General features: G+C 41.8%; 3 protein-coding genes across 3 annotated transcripts; 1 reads left to right on the forward strand and 2 right to left on the reverse strand.

Annotated features, from left to right (window-relative positions):
* Positions 1-236: 236 nt before the first annotated feature.
* Positions 237-5,203, reverse strand: LOC149276269 (NADH dehydrogenase [ubiquinone] iron-sulfur protein 3, mitochondrial-like). The gene is made up of 7 exons (XM_089503837.1): positions 5,161-5,203; positions 2,975-3,034; positions 2,477-2,574; positions 1,928-2,077; positions 1,183-1,308; positions 526-645; positions 237-401 (listed from the first exon to the last, which is right to left on the reverse strand). The coding sequence occupies exons 1-7, from the start codon at positions 5,201-5,203 to the stop codon at positions 237-239; spliced, it is 762 nt and encodes a 253-aa protein (XP_089359963.1).
* Positions 5,204-6,700: 1,497 nt separating this feature from the next.
* On the forward strand, positions 6,701-9,371 carry LOC149276270 (kelch repeat and BTB domain-containing protein 4-like). Its single transcript, XM_089503835.1, has 3 exons — positions 6,701-7,304; positions 7,618-7,724; positions 8,511-9,371. The coding sequence occupies exons 1-3, from the start codon at positions 6,701-6,703 to the stop codon at positions 9,369-9,371; spliced, it is 1,572 nt and encodes a 523-aa protein (XP_089359961.1).
* A 3,664-nt stretch (positions 9,372-13,035) lies between these two features.
* Positions 13,036-16,510, reverse strand: LOC149276271 (phosphatidylglycerophosphatase and protein-tyrosine phosphatase 1-like). The gene is made up of 4 exons (XM_089503827.1): positions 16,358-16,510; positions 15,634-15,714; positions 15,228-15,419; positions 13,036-13,179 (listed from the first exon to the last, which is right to left on the reverse strand). Exons 1-4 carry the CDS (start codon positions 16,508-16,510, stop codon positions 13,036-13,038), a joined length of 570 nt encoding a protein of 189 aa, XP_089359953.1.
* Between the last annotated feature and the right edge of the window lie 583 nt (positions 16,511-17,093).

A 17,093-nucleotide genomic window follows, 5' to 3' on the forward strand; every position in this document is an offset into this window, starting at 1 on the left:
AGGTTATATGCGATACTCCTCTTTACTTAAAAAAATCTTTTTTTCCTGGACCATTAGGTAACTAGGGTCCACCGGCAGAGAACTAACGACATGCACATTCAGAGAACATACTATCCATTCCACATCAAATATTCAGACATACAAGATATTCCAGAATGTAAGTCTTTATTTTATATACATAAATAAGTTGTTCTAAGATGCACAAAAGGAAAGAGCTGAAGCTACTACATTCCTTTTCATTTGGCTTCCTTATTTTCCCCGGACTCCAGCTTTGGGCTCTCCTCGGGCTCCCGGTGTGAAGGGAAGGCTTCCCATGGGCTGCTCAAGTCAAACTTCCGAAATTCCTGGGCCAGCTGCACCGGCTCTGCAACCACGCGTTTCACCTCATCGTCATAACGCACCTACGGGAAGGCAAGGATCAACCACATTGTAGTAAATATGACCTTATAACACCTTAATCTGTTTTTTTCTAAGGAAACTAGCGATTTGTGTACTTGTAAAGCAAAAGGGGCAAAAAGACCCTACCTCGACGTATCCAGAAAGGGGAAAGTCTTTGCGGAAAGGATGTCCCTCAAAGCCGTAGTCTGTCAAGATTCTCCTCAAGTCAGGATGATTGGCAAAGAATACCCCATACATGTCCCAAACCTAAAGGAGAAAAACAGAGCTATGGCTAAATATTGTTACAAACAGGGATGTCCACCTAGAAGACCAAGGTCATCAAAAGGTATGCAATACCCCCCCCTCCCAGTATTCCAAACACTGACATATATCCATAAACTGAAATATATCCATAAAATGACAACACAATGAATCCCTTCTGCACTTCATCTCTGTGACCAAGTGTCTCGATGACTAAACTCTGTGTACCGTGAACAGATTTGGCTCTGCTAAACAGTGCTGCTAAACCCAATCCTCAGAATAATTTGTGGCCAAGAAGGCCTGGGAAATATTCTCTTGTCCCTGGGAATATTTCAGGGGCAATTTCAGAAACTATGTTACAGAGTCAGTAATAAACAGACAACCAGAGCTTCCCGAAAACATGTCTCAGAAGAGCAAAATCTATTGGATGAAGAACGCCTCCCTATTTAGCCCACAAGCACATTATCTGCAACAACCACAATTCCCCATCGCCATGTTAGTCGTTGGCAATCGTTATGAAGCTTTGTGAATAAGGGGACTCACCTCTCTTTCATACCAATTTGCTGCCTGGTGTAAGGACACGATCGACTCGATGGGCGTCAGCTCATCTGCATACGTCTTCACACGGATACGGGAATTAAATCGCAGAGACAGGAAATTGTAAACAATCTAAAAAGATGGAAAAACGAGGCAAGAATGACACGGACATCACGTAAAAATATTTATCCGATGAGTCCCAGAGTACGAAAACTATAATAATACGAGCATAAGAATTTATGTTTTAAAGGACAAGCTCAGCTCTTATGTACTAAAAGATGTAGTTGGTACGTGGAATAACCTTTCAGTAAAGAGAGTATTTGTATAGGACTGCTATCTGACAAATTCTGACAAAAATGAGTTGCTAATACGAGAGAAAAAAAATGTAAAGAACACACCATTTATTAAATGAGCCCAGTTATTTAAGTTAACTACCTACTTGTTTAAAACAGCCTACAGCCTGTAACTATACTAATTATTTTTTCCATTTAAATATTTTTCTTATTTCAAACCACGTCAGATAAGAATATTTTCACAGCACCTTCGACCGAAGGAGACTGCAAACACCATTATGGCTGATCCTACTCCCTTTTCTTTGTGCCATCACATATTTTATTAATGGCTGATTTAATTTTCACAAAGACGATCTGCACCTACTTCAGGATTTTGTTTCCAGTCATACAAGATGAAAATGTATATTTACTCAGAGCAATGTCTAATTTTTTTTAATCAGCAGTCTTTGTGCTTTTACCTCAAAACGGTTAGTTCTTGTTGGTATATCAACAGCAGTAAGATCTGCTAAGGATTTGAACTGAGCATTGGTGTGATCCCGAAGAAATGTAATGACGGGTACCACGCCATCTGGGTGAATCATTATCTCCAGTTCATCAAAGCATGTTACCTGAAACAGAGAGATGGTAAAAGTAGAACAAAAAGTGTTAAAGTAGCCGGTTTGGTGCAAAGCAGGAATATTTAACAAACTCTAGACAAAGTGCTACAGGCAAGTACAGCGAGGGAGCCGTACAAGAATTAGCACAAAACTAATATAATAGATGATAAAGCACGTCTTTGAAGCCTGCAAAAGGGTAAAAGAAATTGTATTGGGGTCAACTGGATCTGGATTATACACCAAAAGGCCACATCGGTACAAATTAGAAAATGGTCATTTTTGTTATTAATGATGTCATGGAGTCGTGTGCCAGAAACACGTTCCAATACAAGCCTGCCAAGATACAAATCGATTTAGATAAAATGATGGTATTTAAACCTGAAGAACATCTAACCGTTGCACATCACTCACCTGGACTTGCTGAACATACTTTGGGAGAATCTCAGCCACGTATTCACCGAATGCAGACAGCTGTTTTTTTAACACAACGTTTCCAGGGCGAACCGTGGCTAAAGAAGAACAAACGTCAAGTCACAAAAACACAACACAATCTACCCGTTGGCTACTCCTGGTTAACACAATCAGGAGCTGCGCGGTTCTTGCTTCCACCAGGTACTCTGAGAGGACCATGAGATATGAATTATATAGGATTATATATATATATATACTAGAAAGAAAACGACATGGTTCTTGAAGAATGAAGCAAACAGCATCACAGTCAATAGATTGTAAGCTCACGAGACCAGAGCTCTATTCTCCTTCTGTACCAGTATGTCTTAACACGTGTTAATGTTATTGTTAACTGTTATGTTAAACTATACTCTGCCCTCTTTGTAATAACAACACGGAATCCACTGGCACTAAACGGAAAGTAAGATTTCTATAGAAATACACAGAGGAGGAACTTACGTTTGGTTTCGGAAGTTGTACCCTCATATCGCACCTGAGGCAGGACTCGAAGAGCAGAACCTGCATGCAGAATAGAAAGAGCATTTTACAATACCGCAAAGCATGGTTATTATTATTGTTTTATATAGCGGCATCGTGTTCTGTAGCGCCGTACAACGGGTTATTTCAATACATCTACAAACAGTGGATCTATCACCATGAGCTACATAGTATAGAGTACGTAAAAGAGGCTACGTGTGTAAATTTAGGACTCGATTCCTCTAAGAGCCAAAGAGGGAGTCGCAAAGGCTAGTATCAAATGTCGGATGAAACCGGACATAAATGTCAAATCCAATTTCAACGGCAGAGAGTTGGACAAGATGTGTCACCGGAAAGCTGCGGCCGTAAAGAGAAACGCGGCTGAGGATCCCACACTGGCCTGTCAGCCCAAACAAGTGTCATTCGTAAGAACGATGACAAGGGGTGACATTGAGTCCTTGCAAGTAACATTTACTCCGAGTACCCATACACTACCGTTCAAAAGTTTGGGGTCACTGAGCTGTTTTCATGGAAAACAAGGACATTTCTGGCTGTAACATTATTGCAAAAGAGTTTTCTAACCATCAATTAGTCGTTTAAACTTAAACTTGGGTCAACGAACACAACGTGCCATTGGAACACAGGAGTGATGGGAGTGTTTTTAAAAGAAAAGCACATCTTCATTGAAACATCATGAAATGGATGAGAAATCCCGCACAGACGATGTTATAAATGACTATTGTAGCTGGAAACGGCTGATTTTTAATGGAATCTCTCCATAGGCGTACAGAGACCCTTTATCAGTCCCATCACTCCTGTGTTCAAATGGCCCTTTATCACTCCCATCACTCCTGTGTTCCAATGGCCCTTTATCACTCCCATCACGCCTGTGTTCCAATGGCCCTTTATCACTCCCGTGTTCCAATGGCCCTTTATAACTCCCATCACTCCTGTGTTCAAATGGCCCTTTATCACTCCCATCACTCCTGTGTTCCAATGGCCCTTTATCACTCCCATCACGCCTGTGTTCCAATGGCCCTTTATCACTCCCGTGTTCCAATGGCCCTTTATAACTCCCATCACTCCTGTGTTTCGATGGCCCTTTTATCAATCCCATCACTCCTGGGTTCCAATGGCCCTTTTATCACTACCATCACTCCTGTGTTTCGATGGCCCTTTATCACTCCCATCACTCCTGGGTTCCAATGGCCCGTTATAGCTCCCATCACTCCTGTGTTCCGATGGCCCTTTATCACTCCCATCACTCCTGTGTTCCGATGGCCCTTTATCACCCCCACCACTCCTGGGTTCCAACGGCCCTTTATCACTCCCATCACTCCTGTGCTCCAATGGCCCTTTATCACTCCCATCACTCCTGTGTTCCAATGGCAAGTTGTGTTCTCTGATCCAAGTTTAAGTTTAAAAGGCTAATTGATGATTAGAAATCCTTTTTTGCAATTATGTTACAACCAGAAATGTCCTCGTTTTCCATGAAAACAGCTCAGTGACCCCAAACTTTGTAACAGTAGTGTAAAGCGTAAGGCAACTGTGCAAGTAATTACGAGCCTTTCGTGGAAAGACAGGCTGATTAATACTTCAGTAACGTGAACAATTCTTTAATTCTGAGTGTTTTCATCAGCACTGATACCGGCTCACGAAATGCCTGCTTTGCACATGCTCAATAAAACAGGAATCAAACATGCGCAGCGGCAATAACAGCCTCCTATCCGTACGATGCGGCTGACAATAACCTCCCTCCACAAGTCTCAATAAAAAGGCTGAGTAAAATATTAAAATGCCTGAAAATGGTGCATCATGTTTTCCTTCCTAGATGGAAACAAGCGCCATTCCACATGGTATAAAGCTACGTTCCCCGAAATTCTCCGCTACTGGATAATTTGGCTGTGAATAATGGGAGTTGCCATATACAACATCTGGAGAAGTGTGGCGCAAATCAAAGCTACTGGCTGCTCATCTTTATCCCCGAACAGAACAGCCAGTCAGTCAGACAGTGTGTGTGTGCCTGCGATATATATTATATATATACCGTATATACACACACACAGATATATATAGATAGATAGATAACAACATTCAGTACTCAGCACACTCAAGCTTTCACTGTATGCCCCTGTCGGTGTATACAAGGTATCCGAGTGGCCCCTCACCTCCCCGGAGTAGGCTCCGAGCCGCCCGTACTCCAGCTAACATCATTTCCCCGGAAACGGTTCCGATTCTACAACCAAGGACAACTTCACCGCGGCGGAAACCAGATGTCAAGTCCGGCTGTGAAAACGCTCCGTGCAGCTTCCGGTGAGTGCGAGCTCGTGCTGGAGAGTTCCGGTCACAGAGGGCGAGAGGAGGATCACTGATACCTGGGTTTACGGTAAATCCGCAGGCTGGAGGGCGATAACCCCCGAGTTAATGCCGGCCTCGGGGACATGACTACCGGGGAATAAATTCGCTTTGGAGCAGTCAGGGGAGCCACATTTATTATATCCCTGGATAGAGACCCGGTGCCCCAGTAACCATTCCACATCTGTGTGTAAATACCAGTGCTTATTATTTAATACACTGTATACAGATGTATATATGGCATATGGCTGTGTTACACAATCGGTATCACACTATATAGGTGTTATTACTTTATAAAGCACATGGATATGTATTATAATTATTGTGCTCCATGCATACAGATACACTTTATCTATACATTGCAAAACAAGTCTCCCATACTATGTTCTATTTAGAATTGACGCGAAGATGATCGTTGTTATATGGTGACCGATAACAATAGACATTTTAAGTATGCGATACATTATATCGCTAGTAGCAAATATGTTAAAGTTTTGTGCGCCTGAGTCTGTTCATAAGTTTGGGGTCACATAGAAATGATCTTGTTTTTGAAAGAAATGCAAATTTTGTCCATTAAATTAACATGAACTAGATCAGAAATTCAGCGCAGACGGGGTTAATGTTGTAAATGACTATTGTAGCTGGTAACAGCTGTTTTTTAATGGAATCTCTTCATAGGCGTACAGAGACCCTTTATCACTCCCATCACTCCTGTGTTCCAATGGCCCTTTATCACTCCCATCACTCCTGTGTTCCAATGGCCCTTTATCACTCCCATCACTCCTGGGTTCCAATGGCCCTTTATCACTCCCATCACTCCTGGGTTCCAATGGCCCTTTATCACTCCCATCACTCCTGTGTTCCAACGGTCCTTTATCACTCCCATCACTCCTGGGTTCCAACGGCCCTTTATCACTCCCATCACTCCTGGGTTCCAACGGCACGTTGTGTTCACTGATCCAAGTTTCAGTGTTTCTCAGCCATTTTTAAATCAAGGACCGCTAGTAACAATTACCCCAAAAAATATCAGAAGCATTATTTGTAAGAAGCAATTCTGGTGCAAATTGACCCATTCTGTTTGTTGCTATGGTGATAGGATTGCTCTTTATTATTGTGTACATCTAAGTTGTATTATTACTCTGGATTACCCTCTGTTGAGTTGAGTAGATCGCTCCTGCCGCTAGACCATTCCTTTGGTTCCCATGGCGATAAGGCCACTTTTTAAACTTTCTATCCCCACAATGCTCTTTTATCATAACCCCCATTGTGCCTCTCCCTTCCCCAAACATCTTCTCGGCCGTAATGCTCATTTTTTGTCTTTAAAGCGCGTGGAAGTCCGGTGTTGAATCAAACATGGAATCATCGGAGGATGCCGGTGCCCAAAGCCTTGCCAGCTCCTCGGAAGAGAATTATTTTGTCACGTACACGTTCACAGATCGATCGCACAGCAGCAGAGTGGCTCAGAGCATCATGAAGCTGTGTATGGAGGACGAGTTGTTTGCGGACGTCACCATCCTAGTGGAAGGAAAGGAGTTCCAGCTTCATCGGCTGGTGCTGTCGGCTCAGAGCTGCTTCTTTCGCTCGATGTTCGCTTCAAACCTTAAGGAAGGCCGCGACCGCGTGATAGAGCTCCAAGACGTTAGCGAGAGTGTCTTTCAGCTGCTGGTGGATTATATCTACCATGGGACAGTGAAGCTGAGACTGGAGGAGCTACAGGAGACGTACGAGGTGGCGGATATGTACCAGCTGACTGCGCTCTTTGAAGAGTGCTCTCGTTTTCTGGTCCGGACTGTGCAGGTCCAAAACTGCCTGCAAATCATGTGGCTGGCCGACCAGCACAGTGACTCGTTGCTCTACACGGCGGCCAAGCACTGCGCCAAAACCCATCTCTCCCAGCTCTACGACACGGAGGACTTCCTTAACCTGCCCTTGCGGCTCCTGAAGGACATCATTGCAGGTCAGTCTCCAAGTAAAACTGTCTTCCCTTGAGGTGGTGGAGGCTGAACAACTTCTGCCCCCGTGACCATGAGGACTAAGGTTGTCCACACTGGATGGGCCTAATGGTTCTTATCTGCCGTCACTTTCTATGTTGTGGTTATCGAATGCGAAATTACCATTTCTGGAGGATATCTGAAATTTGACATTTTTTTATCTCATTAAAGGTTTATTACACCACCTGTTTTGTCCTCTTAGTAAATCAATTCTTTATCCATTCTCTCTGGCTTTCCTTGAGCGACGCTCATTATTTAATTTTTTTTCTTCTGTAACAGACGGAGTACCGTGTTCACAGAATCCCACTGTTGCTATAAAAAACTGGATACATTTCAACAAGGAGGAGCGGGAGGAATTCTCAGACATCCTACTATCCAGCCTTAAGGTAAAAAACATTCTGGTATTTTTGCAGTAACTGACATTAGAAGGGTAAATAAAATAATCACTATTTCATATAACTCTACGGGGGAGCGGTGCAAGCCAAGGGTGCCGTAAGCATTTTGTTATCGGCATATTAATATTATGAACTCTCACTCCTAGGCTGCCATCAGGAGACAATGTTGGCATAGGAGATGGATGTAGGAAAGGTTTTTATATTGTCTTCACCTTTGCTTCTAGCTGTCCTCTATTGTTGTAAGCAGAATAGATCACCCTGAGCTACATTATTAACCAGGGACATCATTAAAGTTACCCATGATGTTCATCTAAAGAAGATCTGGGGCTGGTGCCTTGTGACTCAACAAAGTCAATGTTTGAAAGTTCATTCAAATTTTCAGTGGACGGCGGCTTTAATAAGATTTTTAAATAAAAATGATAACTTTTCATCCTAAGGCATCCTCAAGGCAGACAAAACAATAGACTTTCTCCTTTTGAAATTTGGATAGCACAACCTGACTTATGCATGAAGTTGCCTTGAAAGGTTAAGTCGACAAACCTAAACCTAAACTACAAAGTGTAGCAGAAGAAGCAGAAGCTTCGGGACTATCTTGTAGAAACTCATCAAGGGGAGAATGCTTGACCAATTAACCAGGTTCACCTTGCGCAATATCTGTCCAAGTTGGCCATTAGCAATATACTTAGGCTTTTTCTTTTTGTACCATGACTGGGAAAGTAAGTCGTGACCGGTTTAAATCTGCCACCAAAATGACTGTTTCTTTTTTTGTCTTTAAAGGAAATCGGAGAGAATGTGCATATATACCTGATTGGGAAGGAGGAATCTCGCACCCACTCTGTTGCCGTTTCGCTGCACTGTGCCCAGGATGACTCCATCAGTGTAAGTGGGCAGAATAGTTTGTGCCACCAGATCACAGCAGCCTGCAAACACGGGGCTGATCTGTACGTGGTGGGGGGCTCCATCCCAAGGAGGATGTGGAAATGCAACATGGAGACAATGGATTGGGAGCGATGCGCCCCTCTCCCCCGAGACCGCCTCCAGCACACCCTTGTATCCGTCCCCAGTAAAGATGCCATTTATTCCCTTGGGGGCAAGACCCTGCAGGATTCTTTGTCCAATGTAGTCATTTACTATCGGGTACAAGACAACGTCTGGACAGAGACGAGCCAGTTAGAGGTCTCCGTGTCTGGAGCGGCTGGTGTGAACCTTAACGGGCTCATCTACCTGATGGGTGGAGAGGAGAATGACCTGGACTTTTTTACCAAACCCTCACGCCTCATCCAGTGTTTTGATACCAACACGCAGAAATGCCACGTGAAGCCGTATGTCCTACCCTTTGCAGGCCGCATGCATGCGGCAGTACACAAGGATTTGATATTTATCATTGCAGAGGGAGACCCGCTGGTCTGTTACAATCCGTTATTAGACAGCTTCACGCGGCTCTGCCTGCCGGAGGTGTGGAGCTCCAGGCCCTCCTTGTGGAAAATCGCCAGCTGCAATGGCTGCATCTATGTGTTCCGAGACCACTACAAGAAAGGGGACGCCAACACCTTCAAGCTGAACCCGGCCACCTCCGTGGTGACTGTAACCAGCGGCATTCGGTTTTTGCTGACCAACCTGCAGTTTTTACTGGCGTGATCCCGGTACTCGCGGTATACCCAGCAGCCTGTAATCTTAATAGAATAGACTATGAATCTGAATAGACTATGTTCCAAAGAGTTGACGGGACCAATACTACTATTCAGGAGGGCTTAATGTCATCTGTTGTGCCAGCCTAGTGGCTTTAATCATGTTAAATGTTTTGTGCTACTCAGTCTTTCCAAAGTTCGTTTCTAACAAGATTCAAACATATATATATATATATATCTGTAGATCTAACTATAGATATCTGTAGATCTAACTATAGATATATATATGTGTATTTTTGAACCAGCGTCTTTAAGTGCCCATTAATTTGTCACCGCTGTAGACATGTAAGGTGAAAAGTTCTTCAGCCTCCTCCATGGCTCACCCCCTAAAATAAAGCAAAAGGGGGAGCAATTATTTCCCGTTAAGGTGGATTAGTTGAGGCTGTCAATGGTCAATGTGTGGCTTAAAGGGGAAGTATTTCTATTTATTATGAATAAAATTACAACATGTATAGGAACAGAAAAGCAGAGGATCTCTTGGACCGCAACACAAGGACAGCTCTGCTAATAAAAGCAACGCTGTAGTAGTAAGGTCTGACCGGTGGACTCTCTTCGTCCCACGTTGTCCTATATGGCATTATTGGCCTTCTGTATGACCAAGAGGACACCGTGATAAAGATAAATCACGTAGGAAGAAAGCCGTGTGCTGGGAAATAATAAATAGCTTATTATTGGCTAGTTCAGCCCTAGAAAAAAAAATCTATTTTTTAGGGATTTTCCTGTTGAATAAAAATCGATTCCACCAATAAAATAAATTTTTATTGAAGATGATTAGAGCGGAAAAGTAGCTAATAGCGTAGTTAGTTATTAGCAGCCAATGAGAAGAAACACGGAAATCCTTTACCGGGATTGGTATTCAAAATATATTAAAAATAATATATTTTTTTCTTTCAATGAGTAAGTTTTATATACAATACTGCGTTCACTTCCATAACAACCTAAATCGCTCATCTAACCTCTCAGGGCTTTAATACAAAAATATACAAATCAGAATTGCAGCAGATTTGATAAGACATCAGTAATTTAATTTATTCAGGTTTTTTTTTTGTAATCTGGACCACGAATAACAACAAAAATAAAGGCTGCACATAATGTGGCATCAAGTTGAATTCAGTCTTATATGCAACAGAATCAGCCTTTCTAAAATATAAAAAGATCTTTATTCTGTTCTGCTCTTTCCTTTTAAAATAAAGCCATGACCCAAAGCAGACCTAAATTCTGCTTTACTTGTGATTTACGCATTCTGCTATCCAAATCACTATGAAAATATATTTACATATATACATTACCATCCAAAAGTTTGGGGTCACTTAGTTGTTTTCTTGGAAAACAAGGACATTTCTAGCTGTGACATAATTGCAAAAGGGTTTTCTAACCATCAAATTACCTTTTAAACTTAAACTTGCGGTTGGAACCCAGGAGTGATGGGAGTGATAAAGGGCCATTGGAACCCAGGAGTGATGGGAGTGATAAAGGGCCATTAGAAAACAGGAGTGATGGGAGTAATAAAGGGCCATTAGAAAACAGGAGTGATGGGATTGATAAAGGGCCATTGGAACGCAGGAGTAATAGGAGTGATAAAGGGCCATTGGAACACAGGAGTGATGGGAGTGATAAAGGGCCATTGGAACACAGGAGTGATGGGAGTGATAAAGGGCCATTGGAACACAGGAGTGATGGGAGTGATAAAGGGTCTCTGTATGCCTATGAAGATATTCCATTAACGATCAGCCAATTCCAGCTACAATAATCATTTACAACATTAACCCCATCTGCGCTGGATTTCTGATCCATTTCATGTTATTTATAATGGACAAAATTGTATTTTCTTTCAAAAACAAGGAAAGGTCTAAGTGACCCCAAACTTTTGAATGGTTGTGCACATTATGTAGTTTCTGTGGATATGATGCAATGCACACAGTATGCAGGTCACATAATACATACTAAAGTATGCCAACAGTTTGTAGAGATTTATAAAATAATATATATATATACGCTATGTATGTTGTATATTTATCAGAACATATATATCAAAGAACCTTCTAAAATACTCATTTAAATATGTTGATTTTTATACATTTGCAGGAAAGCTGAACCTGTAATGTGTTTCTGACGCTGAACTTCTTGCTTCTTGTAGGTTTAGGTAATTCCAGGGCTTTTTTTAACTCATCTCATGGAAGTTTAGATCGGCAGCGCCAGAATCATCTAATCAATAATCATCAGATATCTCCCTTAAAAAAGGCTGCCTGAGCAGTTAACAACCAGCAACTTAATAGGGGAGACCTCATGGGGAGGACTAATTGTGCAGACGATGGTCATCACATCATATTACTCATTTTAGTATGTAAACAGTTCATGCCAGATCTGCTGTAATAACTCTTCTGTTTGGGGGTCAGATGGCTTGACATGTAAATCCGCACCGGGCAGGGTAAACCGAGCCTCCCGTATACGGGGAGCATTAGCTGCCGGATCACAAGCGAGCCGAGAAGTTTTTATCATATTACACAAAGTACTTTTAAAGGGCTCAAACATCCGTCGTCAAATTATAATCTGTGTTATGTTGTTCTTTGAAATGCGTATTTGTACAGACTAGCAGATACTTGTTACAAGTGTGTATATCTACTCCACGGCCCCACGTTTTTAGGAGTGTGTCTCGGGGGTACAGGTATTTATGTACCCCATCTATGCAGTGCATTTATTAGTGACTGATTTATCACGGGAAGGGTATAAAATATAGCATGTGAATAGGACTTAGCGATGCTCCCATACCAAGTATTCTACACGTGTTTATCCTACAAATCTTTTATGCGGTGCATGCAATCTGTTATATAGAACAAGCCGACGCCGTCCAGCTGATCCGCTAACCGCGTGCCTCCACCGGACATCTGCCTTATGAACAGTCAGCAAAACACACACACCGGCTAACCAAATGAACCAGACCCTATCTGGGTAACACCTAAACGTTCCTGTTATTCTGAACATCGAGTACCACTTACCTTCTCTACTAGAGCAGATAGGCCACCCAATACCATTTTATATGATATATATATATCGGTATCTATCACTATATATATATATATATGATAGATAGATATATATTTAGATAGATATCACTGAGTTTCAGGTTACATACAGTTCAGGAGGGTTTCATCTGTCATTTATACCTGGTGGTAGACAGCCGAGCAGATCGTGCACAAAGACACGTCTGAGTATAGGCTTAAGTAGAAATCTTTTATCTGAATTATAATGTATGTTATAATAGCTGTTTGAATCTGAATTTGTTGTAAGCCGAATATAGTAATAAAATACATGACTTACGTTTGTTTTCTTTATAGTAACGTTTATTTTGGAATACCTTCTGTTTATGTATCAAATTTAATATTTTTATTTTAGGTCCCATGGTTTATGTCCAAGTGAAATTTGGACAAATGTGATTATTAGACTATGTTTAATTGTAGAAAATCCATTAAAAGCATTTACAGAAAATTCTGGAAGCAAGCCAGAGGTCCCGGTTGGGTTTATACGTGGAAGATGCGAATCTTCTATGATTTGTTAGGGTGAGGTTTGACATTTTGAGTTCCATTTGTCACAAGGACACATATTATCCTCCGCTTTCAGCCTCCGCTTTCTGGGGCTCTGGTGTCGTTAACCGAGCTGTAGTAACTTTCCAGCACTTGGTGTTGTGAGTCTCGGATGATAATGTGCGGCCTTATGCTTGCTATAAAAGCCTCTGCAGAATCAGGGGTCCACTTGTGTCTCTACAGAAAGAAAACAACAGTCTTCCGTTATTCCTGCTGAATTGTGTAGATTGACAAAGTTTTGGTGTAAGACGGCTTCTGATTGTTCAGATTTTGTCCCATTTGTTACTTAGAATGGGGTAAGACACTTGACAATCATAACTGTATTTCATACAACTCATACCCTTCTACTGCATGGGATCATTAACTAAACTGTTGGCAAGGTGTAGGATATCATCTCACCAAGTTTACAATTTATTACAGGGCCAACTCAGCTCCGCTATATTATTTATTGTTCTATATAGCGCCATCATATTCCGCAGAGCAGTAAAATGGATAAACAGGACATTACTAGTACATAACATAACACTGTGACTTACCGAAACAAGAGGCGAGGAGAGCCCTGCGTAAAGGAGCTTACAATCTTGACGGCGTTAGGGAGGTAAAAGTGCCTCTGTTAGGGATGGAGCAGCCGCACTAGTATATGGATTTTCTGGAGGCAGGAGAGGGACTAGGAAAGGTGAGCTAAAGGAAGATGGGAGGAAGGCAGGTAATGTGTACGTTCGTAGGCGTCCTTAAAGAAGTGGGACTTGAGGGATCGTTTTAAGGACCGAAGGTAGAGAGAAAGACGGATAGACTGCGGGAGAGCGTTCCAGCGGATAGGGGCAGCCCCCGTCTTACAGGAGAAACTCCGCTTCGTAATGCATTGGTAAAATTAAGCGTTTCAACTCATGGTTTTGTGAATAAATCTAGAAATGTAAATGGCTCTCTGTAGTACTTGGGGGGAAAGAAAATAGTACTTAAACTACAACATGAAAACACTCGTGAAAATGAAATGCCATGTTGATTGTATACAAGACAACAGAAGATAGTCCTCATAGAATTGCAGAAGTTTAGCTACTTCTCTTATAACTTGACACTTAAATATTCCTAGGTATCACGATGATGAATATTGTTCTGAAATAGTAGTCTAACGATGCTGGAAGCTGATATCTTCATTTTCTAACAGAATACAAGAACAAAGCTATGACAAACCAGGGTTTTGCTTAAGCATCACTCAAACCAAACCGATAACCAGCCAATGCCTACCTCTTACCATCTTAGAAGGAAAATAGACTGATCTCATAGTACATAGAGGGTGCCGAGTGACTGCTGATTCCACCTTAAAAAATCCTAATAATTACTCAATATTGAGCTTCTTGAGTTGGTTTTACATCTCGGAACCTCTATTCAGTTGGACTCTAGTGAATATTTTCCAGACAGATTGGCTCGTACCATGATCAGCTAACCAGTTTTATCTTATGAATGCCGATTGTGAGAATTCACAAGTAGTTACCCATGATTTAATATCCTGGGGAGTGTGGTGAAGTCAGCTCATCTGTAATGTACATCCCTTGGATTATTTTATACATAGTTACATAATCATGTCCTGATGAAAGTCTAATAAACAGACTGAAACGTTGATTAGAAAACTGCAGTTTCTCGAGTGATTATTTAAAGAAGTCCCTGGCGTGCCGGTAACTATTTTTGGATGTTATATAGTTACATAATCAGGTAGAAAGAAAAAAAAAAAGACACAGTCCATCAGGTTCAACCATTACACAAAGTCCTATTAGTTGATCCAGAAGAAGGTAAAAAAAACCCTACTGAGGCAGTAATGTCATCTCAAAAGGGAAAAAAAAATCCTTCTTGACTCCAAGGCAGTTGGGCTCATCACATTTACTCGCGTGGATGCATTTCATATCTAGAAAAATACCCTAATGCTTTTTGAATATAATGATTGAATTGGCCAAAACGACTTCAGATGGCATCGATGCCACAATTTACCCACCCTTACAGTAAAGGAACCCTCTCTATGTTTAAGATGAAAGCTCCTTTCTTCCAGTCTTAAGCGATTTCCACGTGTTGCCTGGAAGGTAGGATCTCCAAAGACCTCGAACATACATGTAGAGGTTTAGCATATCACCTGATCGATTTATTAAAACAGATATCTGAAATACCCTCATGCTGTATCTTAAGAGACATGGAACTGTAGCCGATTAATGCTAGATACCCCACAATCATCTCACCTCTATTAAGTATGCAGCTACCATGGTGGCGCTGCGAGAGCGGCCTGCCTTGCAGTGGATGTAAACGCTGTTACCCTTCTTCCGGTGCTCGTGAAGAAATGCCACCCCTTTCTGTAAGTTCTCCAGTGTGGGGACCCCAGTGAAATCCACGGTGCTGAGACGCAGCTGTTCTACACCCAAAGCGTTCCACTGCTGTAAAGAGAAAGACGTTGACGTACATGGTAAGTAGTCGAATATATGAGTATTAAGACTTCATTATTTTTTTTTAAACACAGGCTTAAGTCTTGAAGCAGCCAGTTATTGGCAAGAAAGAACTTTGATAAGTGCTTGAATCAGGGCAAACACCACCAGCAGTGAATAGGGCGAGGGATCTTGGACCATACCAACCTGCAAGTTTTGGTCTTACCTCAGCGGAGTTACACAACAGCCTGGTCTCGTATTCTTCATTCATCGTGATAACCCCGTGGACGTTTTCCTCATTAATTAACTGTAAAACACATACACATAGGTTACCATAACATTCACAGATGACATCATACCTGAGCACGTTCAACGACCAAAGACAGGTTCTAGTCAACAGTTATTCAGGTAAGAATGGGTTTCCATGGGCTGCAGTCAATCAAGGACAACTCCTCCATGAATGAGGCTCGAAGTACCTATAGAATATAGGCTATACGTTCCGTATCACGGATGGGAAAGACAAAGCCCTCTAGCCGTTGGATTGCAAATCTCATGATGCTTGGCCGGTGGCTTGCGTGTCATAAAAAGCTGGCCAACCATTATCTGTATGTAATACGATCAGAAGGACAATATATAAATATTTATAATAAGCAAAATGTTATATTGTAACCTTTATAAATTAAATGCAGTTACCATTAGAGATCAAATAGATTATTTCACTGTGAATGCATTCAAAAGACTATGAATATTGAATAAAAGCATAATAAACATAATTTCAATAAATAAGCAAATGGCCATGTCTGCAATGAGCAATTCTGGAGCAAAGTTCTAAATGGGGAGCAATCAGCAGGTACATTTCCTTAGTTTCCATGGTGACAACTTCACTTTCTCTCTTCTTATACTAAACGCAGTGACATGTAACATATGACAAAAGGCGCATGCGCCCTCACCTTCTCATTCATACTCCTGAAGGGCAACGCTCCTAAGATAACCGTCTCATCTATCCTATCGTACCACCTCCGATCCGTTACTTTCCTCATAAACACATTATATAACAAGGTGGGATAAAATATAACGCGAGCGGCCAGTGCCTGGATCGGCATGTTGCTAACACTTGAGGATATCACCGTCTACAACTAACCGGTGCCACCACCGCCATATTCCATATTGGCACTTCCGCCCAATTGCCCGAACAGGTTTCCGAAAGTAACCGGAAGTCTAACCCCTTCAGTCTAAGTAAGGGCAAGTCTAAGGCCAGTGCCTGTGGGTGTCGACTGAAATAGCGTCAGCCATATTGGATATGGGCAATTCCATTTTAAGGAGGATCGCTAAGCAGAATTAATTGTGCTGGATCTGCAGCTTCTCCCAAATGTAGCTATTTTGTTTAAGAGGTTGAAGAATGCTTTACTATGTATTCTTTGTTGGAAAGGCTGCAGTGGGAACTAGACATTATTATTATTATATTTTATTTATATAGCGCTAACATCTTAAGCCTTATATTCAAGGGGTCTGACAAGACGAGAATTGAGAGACTAAGACAAACCGATACATTAGGTGGAGAGAGCCCGGCTCGGAAGCTTACAATCTTGGGGAATGGGGTGAGGACAACATAAGGACATAACCGGGAACTTTCTAAACGAGCTGATCCTGGAAACATTAACCCTTTAATAGCCCATCCTAAATATT

This window comes from Sceloporus occidentalis, unplaced genomic scaffold, assembly GCF_023333645.1.
Source record: "Sceloporus occidentalis isolate IW3139 unplaced genomic scaffold, rSceOcc1.0.p SCAF_243, whole genome shotgun sequence".
NCBI lineage: Eukaryota > Metazoa > Chordata > Lepidosauria > Squamata > Phrynosomatidae > Sceloporus > Sceloporus occidentalis.